The 19,650-nt window shown below is 47.4% G+C and overlaps 1 protein-coding gene across 2 annotated transcripts; it reads right to left on the reverse strand.

Annotated features, from left to right (window-relative positions):
* Nucleotides 1-14,174: 14,174 nt before the first annotated feature.
* HSPA8 (heat shock protein family A (Hsp70) member 8) lies at nt 14,175-18,479 on the reverse strand (the record flags this gene model as incomplete). 2 transcript variants are annotated; one of them, XM_079545752.1, is made up of 8 exons in its annotated part: nt 14,175-14,644; nt 15,109-15,341; nt 15,675-15,873; nt 16,185-16,387; nt 16,694-17,249; nt 17,361-17,513; nt 17,608-17,813; nt 18,275-18,479. In XM_079545752.1, the coding sequence occupies 8 exons, from the start codon at nt 18,477-18,479 to the stop codon at nt 14,459-14,461; spliced, it is 1,941 nt and encodes a 646-aa protein (XP_079401878.1). In that variant the 3' UTR covers nt 14,175-14,458. The 2 variants fall into 2 exon arrangements, with proteins under 2 accessions (XP_079401878.1, XP_079401879.1); XM_079545753.1 differs by lacking the exon at nt 15,109-15,341 and having other exon boundaries at nt 14,175-14,556; nt 15,789-15,873.
* Between the last annotated feature and the right edge of the window lie 1,171 nt (nt 18,480-19,650).

The following is a 19,650-nucleotide window of genomic DNA, read 5'->3' on the forward strand; positions in this document are numbered from 1 at the left end:
AACCCAGCACAGCCCTCAGTGCTGACCTCAGGGTCTCCTGAATGCTGGCAGTGTTGGAGCATCCCCCTCCATCAGCCCTTAAAGCATACAGGTACTCCTATAGGAGGAACAGTTGCTTTCTGACAAATGTCACCGGGTCCTGAGATCAGTTTTGCTTCTTGCACATATGCTGAAGAATCCCAAAGGGGGGTTAAACTCATTCCTGATAACACACAGCTTGGATGCCACGAGTTTTTCAAGGTTTTCCTATTTTGCAAAAGAACAAATCCTTAAATAACAGAGTTAGGACCTTTTTTTAAGAAGAGAAATGCAATGGAAAACTGCACAAACAGAACTGTGCTACGACTGCTTACATCAGGATGCATTAATTTGATTTGTTGTCGATTTAACTTCCACCCATTTGGTGTTTTGAATAACGAGTTATGGGCTCTCCTATGTCTTACACACACCATCTACTCTCCAAAGCTAACGTTAGAAATTCTCAGCACAGATGCAAAGCATTCATTCTCTGCCAAAATCTGCTTTTGTTTTCTGTTGACTTGAAGGGGATTCATCAGCATGCAGCCACCTTGGCCAACCAGTTCACCATTTGTTATGATACATGGAAAATTAAACTTTAAAGTCCAACAGGTCAAGAGCCATAAGCTTGAATGGAGGAAAACAGCAGCACGATTATGGGAAACAGCATCTCACACAAAACGTCCTCAGAGCTGAGGGGCATTTCGGCAGGTTGGAAGCACGCACGTCTTCCTAACAGGGTCCCAAATAAGAGCTGTGTGTGTGCACTGCTGTGTGTGCATCTCTGTGCATTTCTGTCCAACTGAGATCAGCGCTTGAGTTTCAAAATAAGTACAAAAAGGAGAATTTTCCAGTTTGTATCCTCTGGCAAATGCAATTTCCCTCCCAACACACATTAAATTCATTTAGCCTAGTGCATTTTTAATAGACATTATTCATCTATTACCTTAATGAGCTTGTGGTGAAAGCATATTGCCTCCCAATTTTAACAAAAGCAGTCTAATATTGCTACAGCTTTTTCCCCTTTTGCCTTCTAAGGCAGCAGCACGGAGAGGGGAAGAAAAAAAGCTATAGAAATGGATAAGGTTTTTATTCTGTGTCACAACACTACATTAAGAATAAAACCTTCCACTTAAACACTTAAATGAAAACATCGAGAAACTAATTTACCATTTGTAACCACATGATTTAAGTAGGAGCAGCTTTAATTTTCTTCCCATTTTCCTCATATTCAATGTGAGCCCACATTAGATTTCACTGGCTCAAATCACAACACTTAAAGCCACTTTCATTTTCTTTTTGATTAAATAATTGAAATTCCTGTCACTGCCTGCACTTTACTAGCACATAAATTTTATGTGTAAAGATAAATACTCTTTCTTTCTCCCTTCTCTGCTTGTAGGAGTTTTTTTTTGTGGTTTTTTTTTTTCTTCCCAGTTTAATCTTAAAAGCAGGCAAGGTTTACTTTATTGATGGTTCCATAAAATGGATCAGTACTCCATTCACCTATTTCATGGAATTATACCGCTCCCATTAAGTGATTGTTTGGAGAAATTACGGAAAGCCATCTTCTCTAATTTAGCTGCCGTCGTTGTGAGGTTGTTGCCATCCAAGCCGAAAAGGACATGAGGCCGAGTTACCCGTGTGCACATCGTTGATGGCAGAAGCCTTGATTTTTATTGGAGTATTTGTTTCAATTAGGGTAACAAGTTTTATTCATGCCCCCTCATCAGTCAGTAAGGCTTGGAGGGACGTGCGGCGCTGCTGCGCCTGGCTCTGCTGTTGGGCAGACACAGCAAGGCTGGCTTCTTCCCTCTGCTTTTCACCCCCAGCAGTGGTGAAGAGCCTCTAGGCCAGCCCTCGATGGGCATTCTGGCCCAGATTTGGGCCATGATAAATCCTGCTGCAGCTTTGGGTGTTGTGGTGTCACTGCTTTGCGGTGTCAGCTCAGGGTTTGGCTCCGAACGCAGCTTAGTGCAGGAGATTCAGTGCACGGTAACAGGTCATTGCCTGGAGGTCAGCAAAGTGAACTTGGAGAGGTTGGAGCCCCTGTTAATTCTCAGTGCCTCCACGTGCAGCCCCACAGTGAGCCTGGGGAAGCAATGGAGACAGAAAGCAGTTGGAGCTGTGCTGGGCCTCGCCGTCAGCCTGCAGCCGTCTGGCATTGGCTCTGCTCACCCACAGCCATTGCAGGGCCATGAGGGATGCTGCTCTGGAGCGAGGACCTGCTGCTGTGATGGCAGACAGGAAACACAGGCACACATCAGTAAGGAACCAGCCTTCCAGGAACAACCTGCTTCTATAACCGACACACATCGTGTTTCCCAGCAAGAAACTGCCATTCCATTGCTATGAGTTCTCTCCTTGTCTGACACTTTTTTTTTCCTGGGTGGTGCTTACAAAGTATAGAGACCCTTACAGCATCACACAGGAGAAACAGCAAGCAGAAGGAGGCATGTGGAGCAGGAAGATTTCTCCCTTTTCTACAGCAGTAAAAATAAGGGCACAGTGCATTGCCTGTTGCTTTGCACCGATATGAAATAACACAGGGCATAGACAGGTATGGCCTGAAATGCAAACAGGGCCTGTGGATGTGTCTGCTGTTACCCAGCACAACACAGGCTTTCAGAGCCACAAACACCAAGAACAAGAGTGCTTCTGCTGATATTACACACAGAAAAGTCAAATGAAGTCAAGCCAGTTCGTAAAACTGTTCAGTGCTAGGAGCCAAATTATGCTCCAGCCTTGCAGACAACACTGCATGAAGACAGGCTGGCAGCCAGCTACAGAGCTCATCTCACCACCTCCCTGCCCCTGACAGCTCTGACTGCCACCTGACTTCTTCTGGTTCCCTCTCCCATAGCAAACATGATTTACAGGCGCTCCATAACTAGGCAGCAATGCCAGCCCAATAAGAAGCTTTGCACACCTAAATGCACCCCTGTTTTCTTAGAAGGAAAAGCCAGGATATTTTTACAACTCCTATGGAAGAGTAACATCTTACTTCTGACCTCACACCCCCTTTAAGAGCCAGTGGCTATTGAGAAAAGATTCAGGAGCTTCCAAGAGCACTCAGGTTTTCAAACTGTACCAGCTGAGCTACAGCTGCTGAACCTGCTGCCTTTCATTACCAACATACAGCTCATGAACCTGCTGCCTTTCATTACCAACCCTTCCATGATTGCCACAAATGAAAAAGGAAAATTTTGTTTTTATCTCGATGTCAATCCCTTTCCAAACAATTGGAAGCCTTCCTGATATTCTTGAATATGCATTTTCAAATAAATGTTTAAATATATATATATATATATATATATATATATATATATATATAAAATACATATACTTTTTCAAGGGAAATCTGTCACCTGCATTTGCAAGTAAGTTAGGTCCAAAAGTTAGAGGCCTTTCTGTGAACAAGGTCAGCCCCAGCTTTTAACTCTGAAAAGAGGACCGAGAAACAGAAGAAAAACATCTTTGTTACCACCCCTCCTTTTCCCTGCAACTATTCACCCTGGAGGACATTGTTACCATATAATAACTGGCCATGTCAGAATCAATTAGGCAACTCATAATAAAGCAGATGCTGCTATTGTGAAGATGATGCGGCGAAAGTATGGGGATAGGAAGATCCTCAGTGCAGCCCAGGCTAAGCAGATATGATGCTAATTGAATTCTTGTTGGCAATTTTTCACCCCTAAGTGAACAAGAAAGAGAAGAATCTTCGAGTCTCATCTGTTCAGCTTGTGAACAGAAAAATGTTTTCAAGCCAGTAAATGAGCAACCTAATCCACAGAGAAGCTAGCAGGAGGGGCTTCTTTCAAAACAGTACCAACCCAAAACCCTGCTATGTTGAATGTGAGCCATGACCCTTTACCAACCAGCAGCAGTCAGGGAGCTGGTTATTTTGTTTAAGCAGAAGGAAACTCAGTAATGCTGTGTTTTTTGCTTGGTTAGAGGCTGCAGATCCCACACGAGGGAGCTTTTCACTCTCCCGCCAGCCTGCTGCTCATGCCAGGGCTCTTAAGGCCTTTAGGAGGTTCCAACAGCACCAAGATTTCAAACACAAACAGCAGAAGGACTTAATTGCACCCTGAACACCCAAATTAAAAACCACTGCTTTTTATGCCTGCGTGCTGCTAAACCCATGGCCAGAAACTTGCCAAGTTTCTCTCTTCTTCCTTCAAAACTCCTCAGGGAAGAGGAAAACCCAACTCAGAGCCCCACTGCAGAGATCCTGGAGCCCAGGAGAGGGATGGAGAGCTGCCCAGAGCTTCAGGTGCCAGCTGGCAAGTGGAGCCTTACCAAGCCAGAGGTGAGGGCTCCTCGGTTTTAGTGTGGACTGAAGCCTGTATCGTATGGTTAAATCTGTTGGGTGTTATTATTATTACTTTTTTTGGCTAACATCCTCGCCTTTTAATGCTCCTGACACAAAAGGAGTGATTTCTCCACCTCATAGTTATCAATGAGCAATTAAGTCTCTTCTAGTAACTCTATGCTGAGGAGGCCTTTTAAATTAAAATATTTTCTGTATGATTTTGTTAGCTGCTAAATGAAGATAGGGAAAAACAGGCTAATTACAGCTACCCTAATTAAGCTCCTACAATAACCCATAATTACACCATATTTATCACCTTTGTGTTGGACTCCTTAACCTGTTGTGGTTTGTAAGCATCATGTCTGCATCGGGGGCTGCAAGCTAACATCTCTCTGGCCCGGCCAGATTTTTCATTGAAAGTGTGGAAACAAACTCTCTGTTTGTGAAACTGTAATTAGGGTAATTTATGAGGCTACCCTATTAACAGCAAAGCCAGGTTAGTGAGTTGGGCTGGGTGTTAGCACACAAAGTGACTCTAAGTGTACTTTAATAAAGAGAAAGTGCAGCATTAACTTCTGAGCAATGCCAACAAAAGGGGTTTGAGGAGGCAGAGCAGAATCAGACCCAGGCCTGAGGTTGATGCATTCCTGAAGCAGCCACAGGCAGAGCTCCTCCTGCCTCAGTTTCCCCACCTGCCTGGCCTGCTCCAAGGCTGAGGAATTTCCCACAGCATCCCTTCCTCACCCCAGCCCCTGCTGCCTGTGCTGAGCCCACATCAACCAGCGCAGCCCACCTGGAGGAAAGGAAAAGCTCAGCTTACAGCTGCTCCAGGTCCTCCCTTGCATCCCTTCATCCTTGGGCTGGGAATGAACATGATGGGTCAAGGAAGAGAGCACCCAAGAGAGCCACAAAGCCATCAGCATCCTCCAAAGGAACTGCAGTGGGGTGAGCTGGACACGGGCACAGCATCTCATCTCACAGCAGGGCTGGTGCCACTTTTCCAACTTTTCTCCTGCTTACAGCCTGCCCTGCCTCAAAGCTCTATCACCATTGCGGTGGCGTTTGCCCTGCAGCTGACAACGCGATCTTTCAGCTCCTTTTCTTTGACAAGAGAACAGCAAACAGAGAAGCAGCCCTCCTCAAGCAAACACCAGCCCAGAAGAGATGCGGTGTGCGGGGCACAGCCGGGCCGGGCTCCATCTGGCGGCCCCGCAGCGAAAGGTGCAGGGCTGTAGCGCTGGGGCTGCGCTGAGCTCCGGAGTGACTCCGCTTCTCGGGTTGCCCCAAGTGCTGCCCCCAGACAGATCTGCCTTCTCCTGGGTAAGGCTCCTTTGCTGCCTCAAACTTCCCGGCGAGGTGGGCTGCTATTTCTGCATCCCTTACCCTGACATTTCTCTTTTCCCCCACCGTTTTCTCTTCCTCCTGGGTCATTTCTGTGCTCTTTCAGCCTTATTTATGTTACTAAGCTGTGGAGACTTCAGGAGAAGCCAATCGATGCCACAGTGTTTATGAGTGGTGAAGTTCATCGTAAGGAAATGAAACAGCCCCCCATAAGGAAGGGTGTAATCTCTGCACTAAACAGCACTGCCTTCGTGGAGATACTAAGAGGAGGAAAAAGAGAAACGTGTTAAATCTTGTCATTTTGCTGTTCTGAAATAAAGGGCAGCCAGCACTGCCCACGAGGCCATTCAGAGCTGATTTATTGCTTGAGACCACCGAGACAAAATCAAGCCATTCCAACCTTTTAAAAGCTTTCTTGCAACAAACTAAAAATATCCATCGCTGACAGATGCAGGCTGTCAATAAGGAACTTAAGAACTCAGTATGAAGAGTGGAAAGAGTGCAAAGTCTTGATAAACATCTCAAATTGGGTCTTACTCAGTGGGAAACGAGTAGTTTGTAGTGGTAATTGTAAAGGGCATTTTACATTGAATCAATTAAATGAAAATCTTTGAAACCCCTTTTAAAAAGAGACCTTTTAAAGTTAACAGGTGATTTTAATTGGAACCATGGGACTCGCATCATGGGAGGTGGGTTGGGTCTTTTTGTTGAGATTCTTTTTTTTTTGGATGCATTCAATACAGGAGAAAATCGATCCACTTCCATCAGCATTCGAACTCCTACAGTCTTGCAAGTTGAACTGTGAAACTAAGCAGGAATTACAGTTTGCTCCTGCTTTGCCGGGGTTTTTCTAGCTATTAAATACACTTCCATCATCGCTCCTTAATTGTGAAATATGCAGGAGAGTTTCTCAAGGCTGCATAGCCTTTGGGTAATTATTTTCAGTCAGAATCATTGCCGTTAACTGCTATAGAAGTAGCAAACATTCTTAGAGATAACCCACCTTCAGAGAAGATATCACGCATCCCAGCAGACGATCAGAAGCAGCGATTGCAGCATTTTGCTGATAGACTCCTTTTGGTTCTGCTTCACAGCCACAAAGCCTGCCCTGCAGAACTGCTGGCAGGAGGCGATGGCCTCTGAGCCCATAGGAGCAGCAATCTGGGCAAAACCTCCCGAGCAGCAGCACCTCCTGCAATGGCATCTTAAGAGCTGGTGAATTCCTCCAGTTCTCTTTGCTCTGCAGTTCACAAGCTTGTGCTCTACCTGCCCTGCAAAACTCTGGGTGCCCCAGAGTGAGGAATTGATCCTTTGGTGGAGTGAGGCAGGCAATCGCATCAACCTGTGGGTCCTTCTCACACGTTGTCTGGGAGCTCCAGCCTCAGATTGCCCCTCCCAAAAGTCCAAGGGAAATGGCCCATACACCTGATGGGATCAGGGTGAAGCTTTTAGGTGGGGGGCACTGTGAAAGTGGTTGCATGAAAACTCATACTTAACAAAACCAACCCAGACTCTGTTGGCACTCCCTTTTGCTAGATCTGAGCAGCTACTGCCTGTGAATTTGAGCACATCTGTTGGCGAACCAGCATCACAGGGGCAGAAAGCTGCTCCTGCAGCTGGGGGGCACCAGGCACAGAAAGCTCTGCTCCACTTACAGCTCTGCAGGCCCAGGGACACCAGAAAGGAAGGTGTTGCTCCTTTAGGGAGAGGTGTGAGTCAGAGGAGAGCTGAGACACTGGCACAGAGAACACATGGATGGGCAGAGCAAATTGGGCTCTTGGGAAGGAAAATGGTGTCTCCTAAAGCAACCCTGGAGCTACCTGCCAGTGTTACCTCTAACAAGAAGAGAGCAGTCCCTAAATGAAGCCTTCTGACTGTAGGAATCAGCCTGGCTGATGGGGCGCCCCAAACTCCTCCCTCCCTCAGCTTGGGATGAAGAAGAGGCAAACAGGGCTGAAGAAATCAGGCATCACCATGACTTCGATTTTCAGAAATACTCAGATCACAGCAAACACGAACCACCTGCCCATACCGAAACAACACCTCCTGCCTGTTTGTCCCCAAATAAACTCGTATGGCGGCAAACGGGGAAACCGAGGCAGGGCCAGCAAACAGCTCCATGGCAGGGAGAAGCCACCCAGCCTCCCCCAGCATCTCACATCCCTACTTCCTCTGTGGAATTGCTGTGCTGCTGCCTGGTGCTGTGTGATTACTGTGCTGGGTGTGAAGTTACAGAGTGGGGACCCAATCGCCAGCTCGGCCGCGGTGCTGCTCCAGTCCTATCTGCAGGGGTGAGCATTCTGCATTTTCCTTCATGCCTGCAACAATCTCAACAAATAGGCTTTTAAATTAAGCAGTGATTTGGAATATAAGTGAGTGCATTTAAGCTGCTAAGAGACGGAAAGATCCTAATGGCTGAAATATTTGTCATATCACAAATAAACTGGCTGTATCGGGAGCTACTAATATAACTAATTTTTACCAAATCCTTCACTGCTCTGTGATAGAAAATGAGGTCAGCATAGGTTGAGGCAACACAAAATGAGCAGCTGCCAGAAGGCAGCGCAGAATACTGATAAAGGACTCTGCAGGAACTGTATCTCCTGCCTGCAGAAAAAAGGAATCGGTTTGTTCAAATTAAGGTATAGCTTTTCCAGAGGTTTTAATGACAAGGTGCCAACGAACACAGGCTCTCAATGGATCTGGAATACAAATGCATACCAAGACATTGCCTCCATGCTTCCCTGTCCCCATAGAGCAGCTTTCCCTCAGCTTTTCCATGCTTTAACCATAAGGGCATTTGGGTGTGAGAGCACAGGATGCACCCAAAGCAGTGATGGCATCTCTGGGAGTTTTACAGCTCTTGTGGTTCCTGCAGAGCTTTTGGAGGAACCAAACCTCCTCCAGAGCTGCCTGTTCTTATGGTGCCCTGCAGCCCTACAGCAGTAACACAGCAACCTGAGCCACTTCCAATTCCCTTCAGCACAGACAACTGAGGATATCACTGCCAGGAATGGGCTGTGTTTGTCCCATCATGATGTTAAGGTTGCCTCAAGTGTTTGGGAACAAGTGCGATGCAGCCACATTTCAGGTACGTGAGGAAAACAACAGCATTGTACTCACTCTCATTAAAAGAATCAGGAGTGCTTTGGAAGGAGAACATTCTCCTTCTGTTACAGACAGGAACTTTGAATAACAGGAGGATTTTGGTTCCCAGAATCTGCACAAACCTCACATGAGTGAGCAAAAAAGAAAAACAGGTAAGTCCATTCAAGCAAAGGGGGAAACTGAGGCACAATTCATCCCCTATTAAGTAGGAGACTGAGGCCCTGTCCAAACAGCACAGAATCACAGAATCACAGAATTGTAGGGGTTGTATTGTAGGGGTTGGAAGGGACCTCCAGAGATCATCGAGTCCAACCCCCCTGCCAAAGCAGGTTCCCTACAGCAGGTTGCACAGGTAGGCATCCAGGCAGGTCTTGAACATCTCCAGAGAAGGAGACTCCACCACCTCCCTGGGCAAGCACGACTCTACCACGACACAGCCAGCTCAGAGAGGGGCCTGGGCTGCCCGGCTGTGATTTGGGGTGATGCTCCAGGCTTGCTCACTGCAGCCCCACACTCAGCTCCATCTGCCTGGGCCGTGCAGCAGCCACTGAGTGCGGCTCTCCTGGGATCGATGGCCGAGAGCCTCGGCAGGGCGATGGGGACCACTTGGGAGCATCAGACAATTTAAGAGAAATAAGATCAGCATGGATTAACAATAAAACTTAAAGCACGCGGCACTTGCTAAATGGAACGGCAGAAGGGTTCATATTTGATAACCATTAAATGGTTTAATGAAATAATTATAACTCAAACTCCTGAGCCCAGCCACAATCGATACCTATGAGCTCTAAGCAACAGCATGACCCAAGTTCTGCCATTTTCACAGTGCTCCCCAGCAGGCAGAGCGTGCGACTATAAATGCGATTGACGGTAAAGTTGCATTAAAACACCCCCATCAAGGGCAGTAATAGATTAAAGGCTACAGAGGCACTGCAGTTGGCTGGTCAATACGCTTTATTTTCTGCATCACCCCCAATTTTGCCACCCTCCTGCATACTATTAGTGTGAGTCGATTTGCTGTCAATGGCCAGCCTTGGCAAGAGATACATTAATGCAGGCTCACAAAAGAAGTGCGCATGGCATTATCACTTCACTCGCTTTCAAATTACAGCCTAATGCTGTCTCCAGGCAGCTTGTGACACGTTAACACTATGTGCGATTTGTTGGGACCGGGCTAAATATTTCATGTCTGAAGATTTCATCTGAGATTTGATGACAGAAATAAACTACTGCCCGGTGGGAAATCATTCCGAATAATAGAATTAGGTGCTGTTGGAAAGTCAACAGGAAAGGGATGGTGATGGTGAGGTGGAAAGGTGGAGGAAGAGCAGAGAAAGTGCATGGGGAGGAGGAAAGCTGCCAGCAGGGCTGCCGAGTACCCATTTCTTTCTAATTAAAGGCAGTGTTATTAATATATCCAGCGAAGGGGCAGAGATTACCCATCAGATTTGCCTGTACCTTGATCCAGATCTCAGGCTGGCTGCTGTGCAGTTGCTTTCAAGAGTTAAAATCCCCACACATAGGAGATTTTTCAGTGGAAAAACAGTAGTGCCCTCCTTGCTTGTTCTACAAAGCAGCCACAGCACTGCATCTCAGAAAACAAACCCCTACACAAACAGCTAAGCACTTTGACAAGGAGCAGAGATTTCATTTGCCCCAAGGAATGAATGCAGAAGGCCCTCAGCAGCGTCCAAGCAGCTTTCAGAGCACAGCAGCCCAAATCTGGAGCAAACTCCTGCCCTGTGCAGGGGACATGAGGAAGTATTACTTTTCAGAAAGGGTGGTCAGGCACTGCAATGGATGCCCAGGGAGGTGGTGGAGTCACCGAGCCTGGGGGTGTTCAAGGAAAGGCTGGATGTTGTGTTGAGGGACGTGGTTTAGTGGGAGCTATTGGGAATAGGTGAACGGTTGGACTGGATGAGCTTTTAGGTCTTTTCCAACCTTGGTGATTCTATGATTCTATGATTCCCTCTCCTCAGCAGAACCACATTCAGCCCCCACTGCTGCAGTACCAAGCAAAAAACTTCCCTCAGTCCATTTACTGTAATGTTTGTTATGCTTTCTAAGGCCTCCAACACTGGTTAGTGCTAAGAGTCAGTTTAGTTGCGTTTTACTGCACTGGCAAGTCTCTTTCTAAAGCATTTGAGAACCTGCATACCTGTAGGAGAGCTCTTTCCTCAGCATTTCAGTTCCAGGCAGACAGACTTAGCACTGTTCCAGCAGCACTGCGGTGCTAAAGGCACAACAAATGGCCATTCCTTTACAGCATTAAAGCAAAGTGTGCTGAAAGGTGCTCTGGTGCTTGCAGAGAGCACTCAGAGCCCAGAGTTTGATACAGACCATCATGGGTGTAATGCAACCTCGCAGCATTAGGAGACAACAGTTCCTTCAGACTTTCCAGGGAGATGAGACCCAGCATTTCCTGAGCCCCCCCTGAGCAAAGCAGGAATTAATTTTGCCTTTTCCAATGAGGCAGCAATCACAGGAGGTGGCTCACGTGGCACAGACCTTAAGGCAGGGGAATAACTGCTCTGACCTTACCAGGAGAAATCACTGTGTTGCAGAGCACAGGAGCTGAGGGGCACACATCCAGCTGTTGCCATAGGAGCTCTGCTGCCAGACTTTCTAGATAGGAAAGCTGGAACGTGAGCATGGGATCTGCCTTCCACAGAGCCCTGCAGTGACCGACAGACGCTCCGGCTGCCTCTGTTCTCACCTACAGCAACAGATTTTCCTCACTGATACAGCAAATAAAGCTGTCACTTCTGAAGAAGCACAAATTCTCACGAAATGCAGAAATTAAAGCTATGTAGCTCACTGCTTTCCTTCCCTCAGCTCCCACACCCGAGGCAGCAGCCCTGCAGGTGCTCTGCTGCTCCTCAGCTGCACCTGGGAGGGCTTCAAACCCATCCCTCAGTATTCACCTAAGAAACCCTGTACAGAAAAGGGAAAAAATAGCCTTTATTGCCCTGTGTGGCGTTTCCTTCGTTTATCCATACGTTAACCTAAAAACAGTTCCCCTATCTTGCAGACAAAAAAAATCTTTGGGCAGCTTTGTTCTTAAGCTTGTTATTGTGAGTGCTAAAAGTTCCCAGGTTGGCCTCTCTTTGTGTTAATGCAGTCTGCCCATACTTTGGTCCAAGTGTTGGTGTGACCCCAAGTTTCACCCACAGCCCTTTTTCTCTCCCTGCCTCGTGTCTCCTGCGTGCATCTACCTGTGGTTACATGTCATTGGTGTGAGCGTTCCCCAAGCAGACAACATTGCTCGTTGTAAATCCCTGCTCTGACCGTAAAGCAGTGCTGGTTTTACTCATCCACCATTTGCAAAGATAAAACTTTCCCCAGACCGATTTCATTTAGCCTCTGTTACAGAAATGAAAGCATTGCACGCTTTTAATAGGACATGAATGCCTTAAAAAGATGCTGCTGAGACCTCTTAAATAAGAACACTTTTGGGGGATTTGGTTTGAAATCCTGGAAAATGAGTGATTGTCAGAGATTACACAGGCAGAGAGTGGCCCCTGGTGGCAGGAGCTCAGCAGGACACTGGGGGTCGGCAGGCTGCAGCCTCCCCCACAGCTGATTCGTGTTGGGACCCCTAACAGGGCTGTCAGCCTCCTTCACAGCCTTTTCCTACCAGAAACCCTAATTCGAATCTAACGTGCGTACAAGTGCAGGATTTAAACACCTGCTGAGATGCCCAGTGAAGACTTGCACCCTTTAGAAATGCCTTCTGCTGCTCTTAGCTCATAGCATTTCAGCAGCCCTGAAAATCCACCTGGACAGAGAGCACGCCCTACAGAGGCAGAGTGGGAATGTGAAGCTGTCAGCCCTTCGTTTTCCCCCCTTTGGTTAAGCACTGCTGTAGGAGCTCAGTCTTTTCCCCATACTGAGAAAGAAGTTGACCAGGGAAGAGAGGAAAATGCTGTCACTCAAGAACCAGGTTAAAAAATGATCAGTTCTAATGGGTGCAGCCCCAAACTCTGCAGTTCTAATACAAGGGTGCATAGCAGTCTGTAACTAAGTACCGTATTTTCCTATCACAGCGCCTGTGCGTCACCCTTCCCCACTGATGTGACTCGTAGGCAGCACAAAGCCACCTCCCAGCTCAGCAATGGATGATAAGCAATCCCTGATAATTCACCTTCCCCCAGGGAGCACAGGGTACAGAACCCTAGAGCTGGTAAATGCTTACTTTTCCCTCCATATTTAAAAGCATGTTTGCTACTGTGGGTTTACCATAGCTAGCTCTAAGAGCAGTTCATTCTGAAGCTCATGCAGTTTCAGGAGTTGATCTGCAATCACTAAGCAAATCCTAACACAAAGAAGTCAAGCAATCACTGAATGACTGGGTTGGAAGGGACCTTAAAGCCCACCCAGTTCCAACCCTCATGCTACAGGCTGGGTGCCCCACACCTCAACACCTCCAGGATGGGGCACTGCAGCTCTCTGGGCAGCACTGCCAGGGCCTCGCCACCTTCTGAGTAAGAATTTCCACCTAACATCTAACCTAAACCTCACCTCTTCTAGTTTAAACACTTCACCCTTGTTCTATCGCTATCAGATGAGTAAAGCCAGCCTATTTCCTGCTTTCCCTCGAGCACTGGAAGGCTGTTACAAGCCTCAGAGCCTCCCCCAAGCCTAATAAGCACAGCTCCCTCACTTCCCCTTCATGTAGGTGCTCCACACCTCTGCTTCTCTTTGTGGCCCTTCTCTACATCTGCTCCGTGCCTGTCTCACGCTGGGGGACCAAGGCTGGAGGTAACCCAAGGCCAGGTTAGATCAGGCTTTGGGCAATTTGATCTTCGGGTTGGCAGTCCCACCCAGCCTGACTTGGGCTCCCTGTCCCTGCAAACACCACCTCCATGGGGAACCTGTCTCACTGCCTTACATCTTGCAATGATAAAACCACACCTCCCTCAAATCCACACTATTTTTTTCTTCAAACCCACCCCCTCTCCTCCATTCACAACAGACCCTGCCAAAGTCTGCTCCTTTCTCATAGTCCCCCTTCAGATACTGAAAAGTTGCTATCAGGCATTAATGATCAACTGCATAAAGGTATTTAAGGTTTGCTTTAAAAACAATACTGAGGGATCCTAGAGCCTTTGAAGCTGAAGTTTAGCTTATGCTTACTTGTAGAGATGCTCTCACATGCCTCATCACCAACTTAGCACCTTTGCTAATTACTAATTTGTAATTTACAATTTACTGCACAACCAGTTCCTTCAGAAAGCTGGCTGCTTACATTTGGCCTTTGCTGTTGGAGCCAGAGAAGGCTTTCACTCAGTTATAATAAAGTGACCCAAAGAACAGAATTCTATGCAGTGTTTTGACACCTCAGTCCTTACATACAAAGAATCCAACAGAGAAACATTGTGATGCCCATTAAATAGTTTTTATTCTTTAAGACATGAATTGCATTTCCACTTGTTTACAGTACTGTAAAGTGCAATGGTATTCACCTCCCCTCCTGTGCACATGTTCAAGTATCTAAAATGCCCAGAAAATTAATTTTATTTTTATTTATTTTTTTTCTTTACAGCAGCTCAGTTATGGAGTTTTAATCTGGCAATATATCCAGATGTGCCTACAGGTTTGGGTCCTTCAATCTAACCCCCAGGCAGGGGTCCTCCAACACTAACTGCTAGTGGAATGCATTTCCCAGCATCTTTAATCCACCTCCTCGATGGTTGGTCCAGAAGAAGCTCCACCAGAGGGAGGAGCTCCACCACCAGGGAAGCCCCCAGGCATTCCTCCAGGCATCCCACCTGCGCTCTGGTACAGCTTGGTGATGATGGGGTTGCACACCTTCTCCAGCTCTTTCTGCTGGTGCTCGAACTCTTCCTTCTCAGCAGTCTGAAAGAGACAGAGAGCTCAGCATCTGCTGTTGCCGCAAGTGGACAGACACAGCCTGAACACTGCAAGCTAAACAAAGCCATCTAGTGCCAGTCAGCCTCAGCAACAAGGCTGCCCAACACAACCAGAGTTAGACCTGAACTAGACTTGCATGAAAACAAAAATCCTTCTACTTTGCCCAATAAAGCCAGCCTACTCATGAAGCAGTACAGAGGATGAGACTTTTCTGCTTACTAGTCTCAATTAGGAGAGGAGAAAGCTCTGTGCTTGCTAACTGTGGTCGCTCAGACATCCAAGGAAGGTACTTGGACCAACACAAGTCTTTCGACTTCTGGTGGAAACTACGAATGGCTTAGGAATCACTTTCATCACTGCAACCAGTAACAATCCCTCCTTCGGAGCTGGCTTTCAACTTGGAAGAAGTGCTGGAGACCAACACTGACCAAACACAGAGTGCACCATACCTGATTCTTGTCCAGCCAGTTGATGATTTCATTGCATTTGTCCAGGATTTTCTGTTTGTCCTCATCAGAAATCTTGCCCTGGAGCTTCTCATCTTCAACAGTAGCTTTCATATTGAATGCATAGGACTCCAGCGAGTTCTTAGAAGACACTTTGTCACGCTGCTTCTCATCTTCTGCCTTGTATTTCTCTGCTTCCTGAACCATCCGCTCGATGTCTTCCTTGCTCAGCCGGCCTGCAGAACACAGAACATTTCATGTTACAACTTCCTGGTCAACCATTTTTAGTGGAGCATTACTAACCTGCTATATATGTACAGAATTACACATTTATCTAGACTAACTTAAGATACGAATGCAAGACTCAGGATTTTCAAGTGCTTTTATCTGAAATGACTTCACAGGCTTTGATAAGCTTAAGGATTACTTCACTAAAAGCCAAGGCTCACGTCCATATACCAGAGGACATATATCATTACCTAGTCTCAGTACAAAACCAAATTGGACACTTCAGTTTCCTTAAGCGACCTTGCCCAGAGTTCCACCCTCAGAACCACACGGTTATTTACCTTTGTCGTTTGTTATCGTGATCTTGTTCTCCTTGCCAGTGCTCTTATCCACAGCAGACACATTCAGGATGCCATTGGCATCAATATCAAAGGTTACTTCAATCTGAGGTACACCTCTGGGAGCAGGGGGAATGCCAGTCAGCTCAAACTTGCCCAGCAAGTTGTTGTCCTTAGTCATAGCACGTTCTCCTTCATACACCTACAGTACAAGCAGGAACAAATGCATCAGCCTTGACTATGCACAGTTATCACAGACCACCATTAGACTGAAGCGCTTTGGTCGCTCAGACATCCAAGGAAGGTACTTGGACCAACACAAGTCTTTCGACTTCTGGTGGAAACTACGAATGGCTTAGGAATCACTTTCATCACTGCAACCAGATATTCATTAGTGGTAACTAATTGCAAGACCTCTTGCATAAAATTTACGTCAGGTATCAGCTATTGGCAGATTGTACAACGCATCATTGTGAAATGCCCCGTCAGATCATCCGAGTGCTGCACACCTACCTGAATCAGCACACCAGGCTGGTTGTCAGAGTAAGTAGTGAACGTCTGAGTCTGCTTGGTGGGAATGGTGGTATTGCGCTTGATCAGGACCGTCATGACACCTCCAGCAGTCTCAATACCCAGAGACAGAGGAGTCACATCCAACAGTAGCAGATCCTGGACGTTTTCAGACTTGTCTCCAGACAGAATTGCAGCTTGAACAGCTGTGAAAGAAGAACAGAACATTAAGAACCTTGTACCAGAGGGACCACGTGCTACAGCTGGCCTCACAGCTCGCTCAGACATCCAAGGAAGGTTTTGGCCATCATCAGTAGACTTCTGGTGGAAACTACGAATGGCTTTGGAATCTGATTCATCATTGCAAGTCCAAGTTTCATTGCTTTCAAAAGCAGTACCAACCCAAGTGGGAGAGACCAGACCTGCACTGCTTTGAAACCAGTTCAGACAGCGCCCTGCTCGCTGAGAAACCCACCCTAATACAGAGAACACATTTTGTCAGCTGTAATTACCTGCACCATAAGCCACGGCTTCATCAGGATTGATGCTCTTGTTCAACTCTTTGCCATTGAAGAAGTCTTGCAGCAGTTTCTGAATCTTTGGGATGCGAGTAGAGCCCCCAACCAGCACGATGTCATGGATCTGTGACTTGTCCAGCTTGGCATCCCGCAGAGCCTTCTCCACAGGATCCAGGGTGCCACGGAACAGGTCAGCATTCAGCTCCTCGAAACGAGCTCTGGTGATGGATGTGTAGAAGTCAATACCCTCATAGAGAGAATCGATTTCAATACTGGCTTGTGTGCTTGATGACAGGGTACGCTTTGCACGTTCACACGCAGTACGAAGGCGACGAACTGCTCTCTTGTTCTCACTGATGTCTTTCTTGTGCTTGCGCTTGAATTCAGCAATGAAGTGGTTGACCATACGGTTGTCAAAATCTTCTCCACCCAAGTGAGTGTCACCTGCAGTGGATTTCACCTCAAAGATGCCATCTTCAATAGTCAGAATTGACACATCAAAGGTGCCACCTCCAAGGTCAAAAATAAGAACGTTCCTTTCAGCACCAACCTGGAAAATAAAAACCAACACACATTGATTTCCATAACACAATTCCATTGTTAAGATTAACCTGGCAGGTTTACTAGTTCCACATCAGATAACTGTCACTCCATAACATACCTTCTTATCCAGACCATAGGCTATAGCAGCAGCTGTTGGCTCGTTGATAATTCGCAGTACATTGAGCCCTGCAATGGTTCCAGCATCTTTTGTGGCCTGGCGCTGGGAGTCATTAAAATAGGCTGGTACAGTGACTACAGCATTAGTTACAGTCTGCAAAAAAGCAAGGAAAAGGATTGAGCTGTGCATATCTGAAGTTAATGGCCTACAGCTATTTATTACACTTGGCTGAAGATCCAGATCATACCTTCCCAAGATATGCTTCTGCAATTTCCTTCATTTTGGTTAGGACCATGGAAGAAATTTCTTCTGGGTAGAAGCTCTTCGTCTCTCCTTTGTATTCCACCTGGACTTTCGGCCTGCCAGCATCATTCACCACAGTGAAAGGCCAGTGTTTCATATCAGACTGGACAACAGAATCATCAAATCTACGTCCAATCAACCGTTTTGCATCTGCAAAAATAGTTCATCGTGTAAAATTTATTAATCCCAACATAAAAACATCTCTTCTAACAATACTGTACAAAAGCCTCAAATGTTGTGTTTTATCTGATGTTACCAAACTGCCAAAGCCTCAGAACAGGCATTCTGAGATCTTATCTCCTGGAGATGCATGTGCTTTGTCAATATTTTCTCATAGCAAACACAGCAACTGATAAGCAGTAGCCGAATAGCCAAGGCCACTGAACATAGTGCCAAAAACAGTGCGGTGAGAAAGCACATAGTACCCAAATATTCAGAATAACTTTGGCTAATTAGCCCAGTTTCAGAAGTGAGAATAAAATACAAAGCTTTTATTTTGAAAGAAAAGCACTAATTCAACTACAATTTAAAAAACACGCCACAGCTAACAGTGTCACAACCTTAATTCCCTGCACATACTAATTATTATGTAAGCCCTGCAGCCTTCTTACCAAAGACTGTGTTGGTGGGATTCATTGCAACTTGGTTCTTGGCAGCATCGCCAATCAACCTCTCTGTATCTGTAAAAGCGACGTAGCTTGGTGTGGTCCTGTTACCCTGGTCATTGGCAATGATTTCCACCTTCCCATGTTGGAATACACCAACACAGGAATAGGTGGTTCCGAGATCGATACCAACAGCTGGTCCCTTCGACATCTTGTCTGGAAAAAAAAAAAAAAAAAAATCGAATCATAAATTCAGTTGCTCATTGCTCTTAGTGTAATAAACTAAAACCATAGAGTCCCTCAGAAAAATAAAGGGATGTGTATCTCGCTGCTATGCTCCACTTCGCCGCTAGTCGCTCCCTAGCGCATAGGCCCAACGCAGGCAGCCCCAGGTTCTGCGCGGGCGCCATGCGGCTCAGCGCACGTGGCCATGGACTCCATTTCCCAGCATGCCCCGTGGCGGTCACGTGGTCGTAGCGGCCATCTTGGCCGCGGGGCAACAGACCCGCCGCCTCTCGTGGGCTGAGCTTGGCAGCCGCGGACCTGGCAGAGCCCCAGCCTCCTTCGAAACAGCACAAAGTGCAAGCACGGTCCCCTGCCCCACAGCTCTGCAGAATCGGTCCCCTTCTCTCCCCCCCCCCACGGTGCAGTTCTCTGATCCCCTGCCATTCCCCCAGGCAGAAAGCAGTGGAGCGGAGAGCAGCCGTTGCGTTCCGTTGCGACAGAAGCGAGAAGCCAGATGAACGGAACTCTGAAGAACCGTTAACCCAAAGCAGACGCTGAAAGCAGCCACCAGTGCGGTAACAGCTCTCCCCTTTCAACTCCCCAAGCCCCTCTCTCCTCCTTCCCCACCGTCTCTGTCCATGGGCTCCCTGAGTTACCCTCCCCCCCCTCCCAGTAGGCCCCACTACCTGAGCGGCGCGGGCAGCGGCAGACGCGCACAAAGACTGCTGCTGGTAGAGTGCTGCTGAATGAGAGCGATCGGCTCCCGCCCCGGCGCCTTTATATATCCCTTCAGAACCTTCCAGAAGCGCCCGCCCCTTCTCTCGTCTCCAGCCAATCCGTTCGCTCCTTCCTCAGCCCTTCCAGCCAATGGCAGGCTACCGGAACACGCACCGTCAGTGGCGTAGCGGAAAGGGGGCGTGGCCGTCGGCCGGCCGGTATTCTCGAACCTTCATGCGCTTTCCCCTTCGTCCCCCCCTCAACCGCTCGGCTCGGCCCCCACCCGCAACGGAAGAGGGCGGAGCTTCCTGCGGGCGGCAGCCAATGAGAGCCTCTTAAAGGCAGCATGCGGATGACGACAACGCCTAGCGTGGGCTGGTGGAGCGGGAGGGGGCAGAGCGAGCGCGCGGGGGAGCAAGTGGCAGCCAATGGCTGCAAAG

Source organism: Tetrao urogallus, assembly GCF_951394365.1.
Source record: "Tetrao urogallus genome assembly, chromosome: 22".
NCBI classification, from domain to species: Eukaryota; Metazoa; Chordata; class Aves; order Galliformes; family Phasianidae; genus Tetrao; species Tetrao urogallus.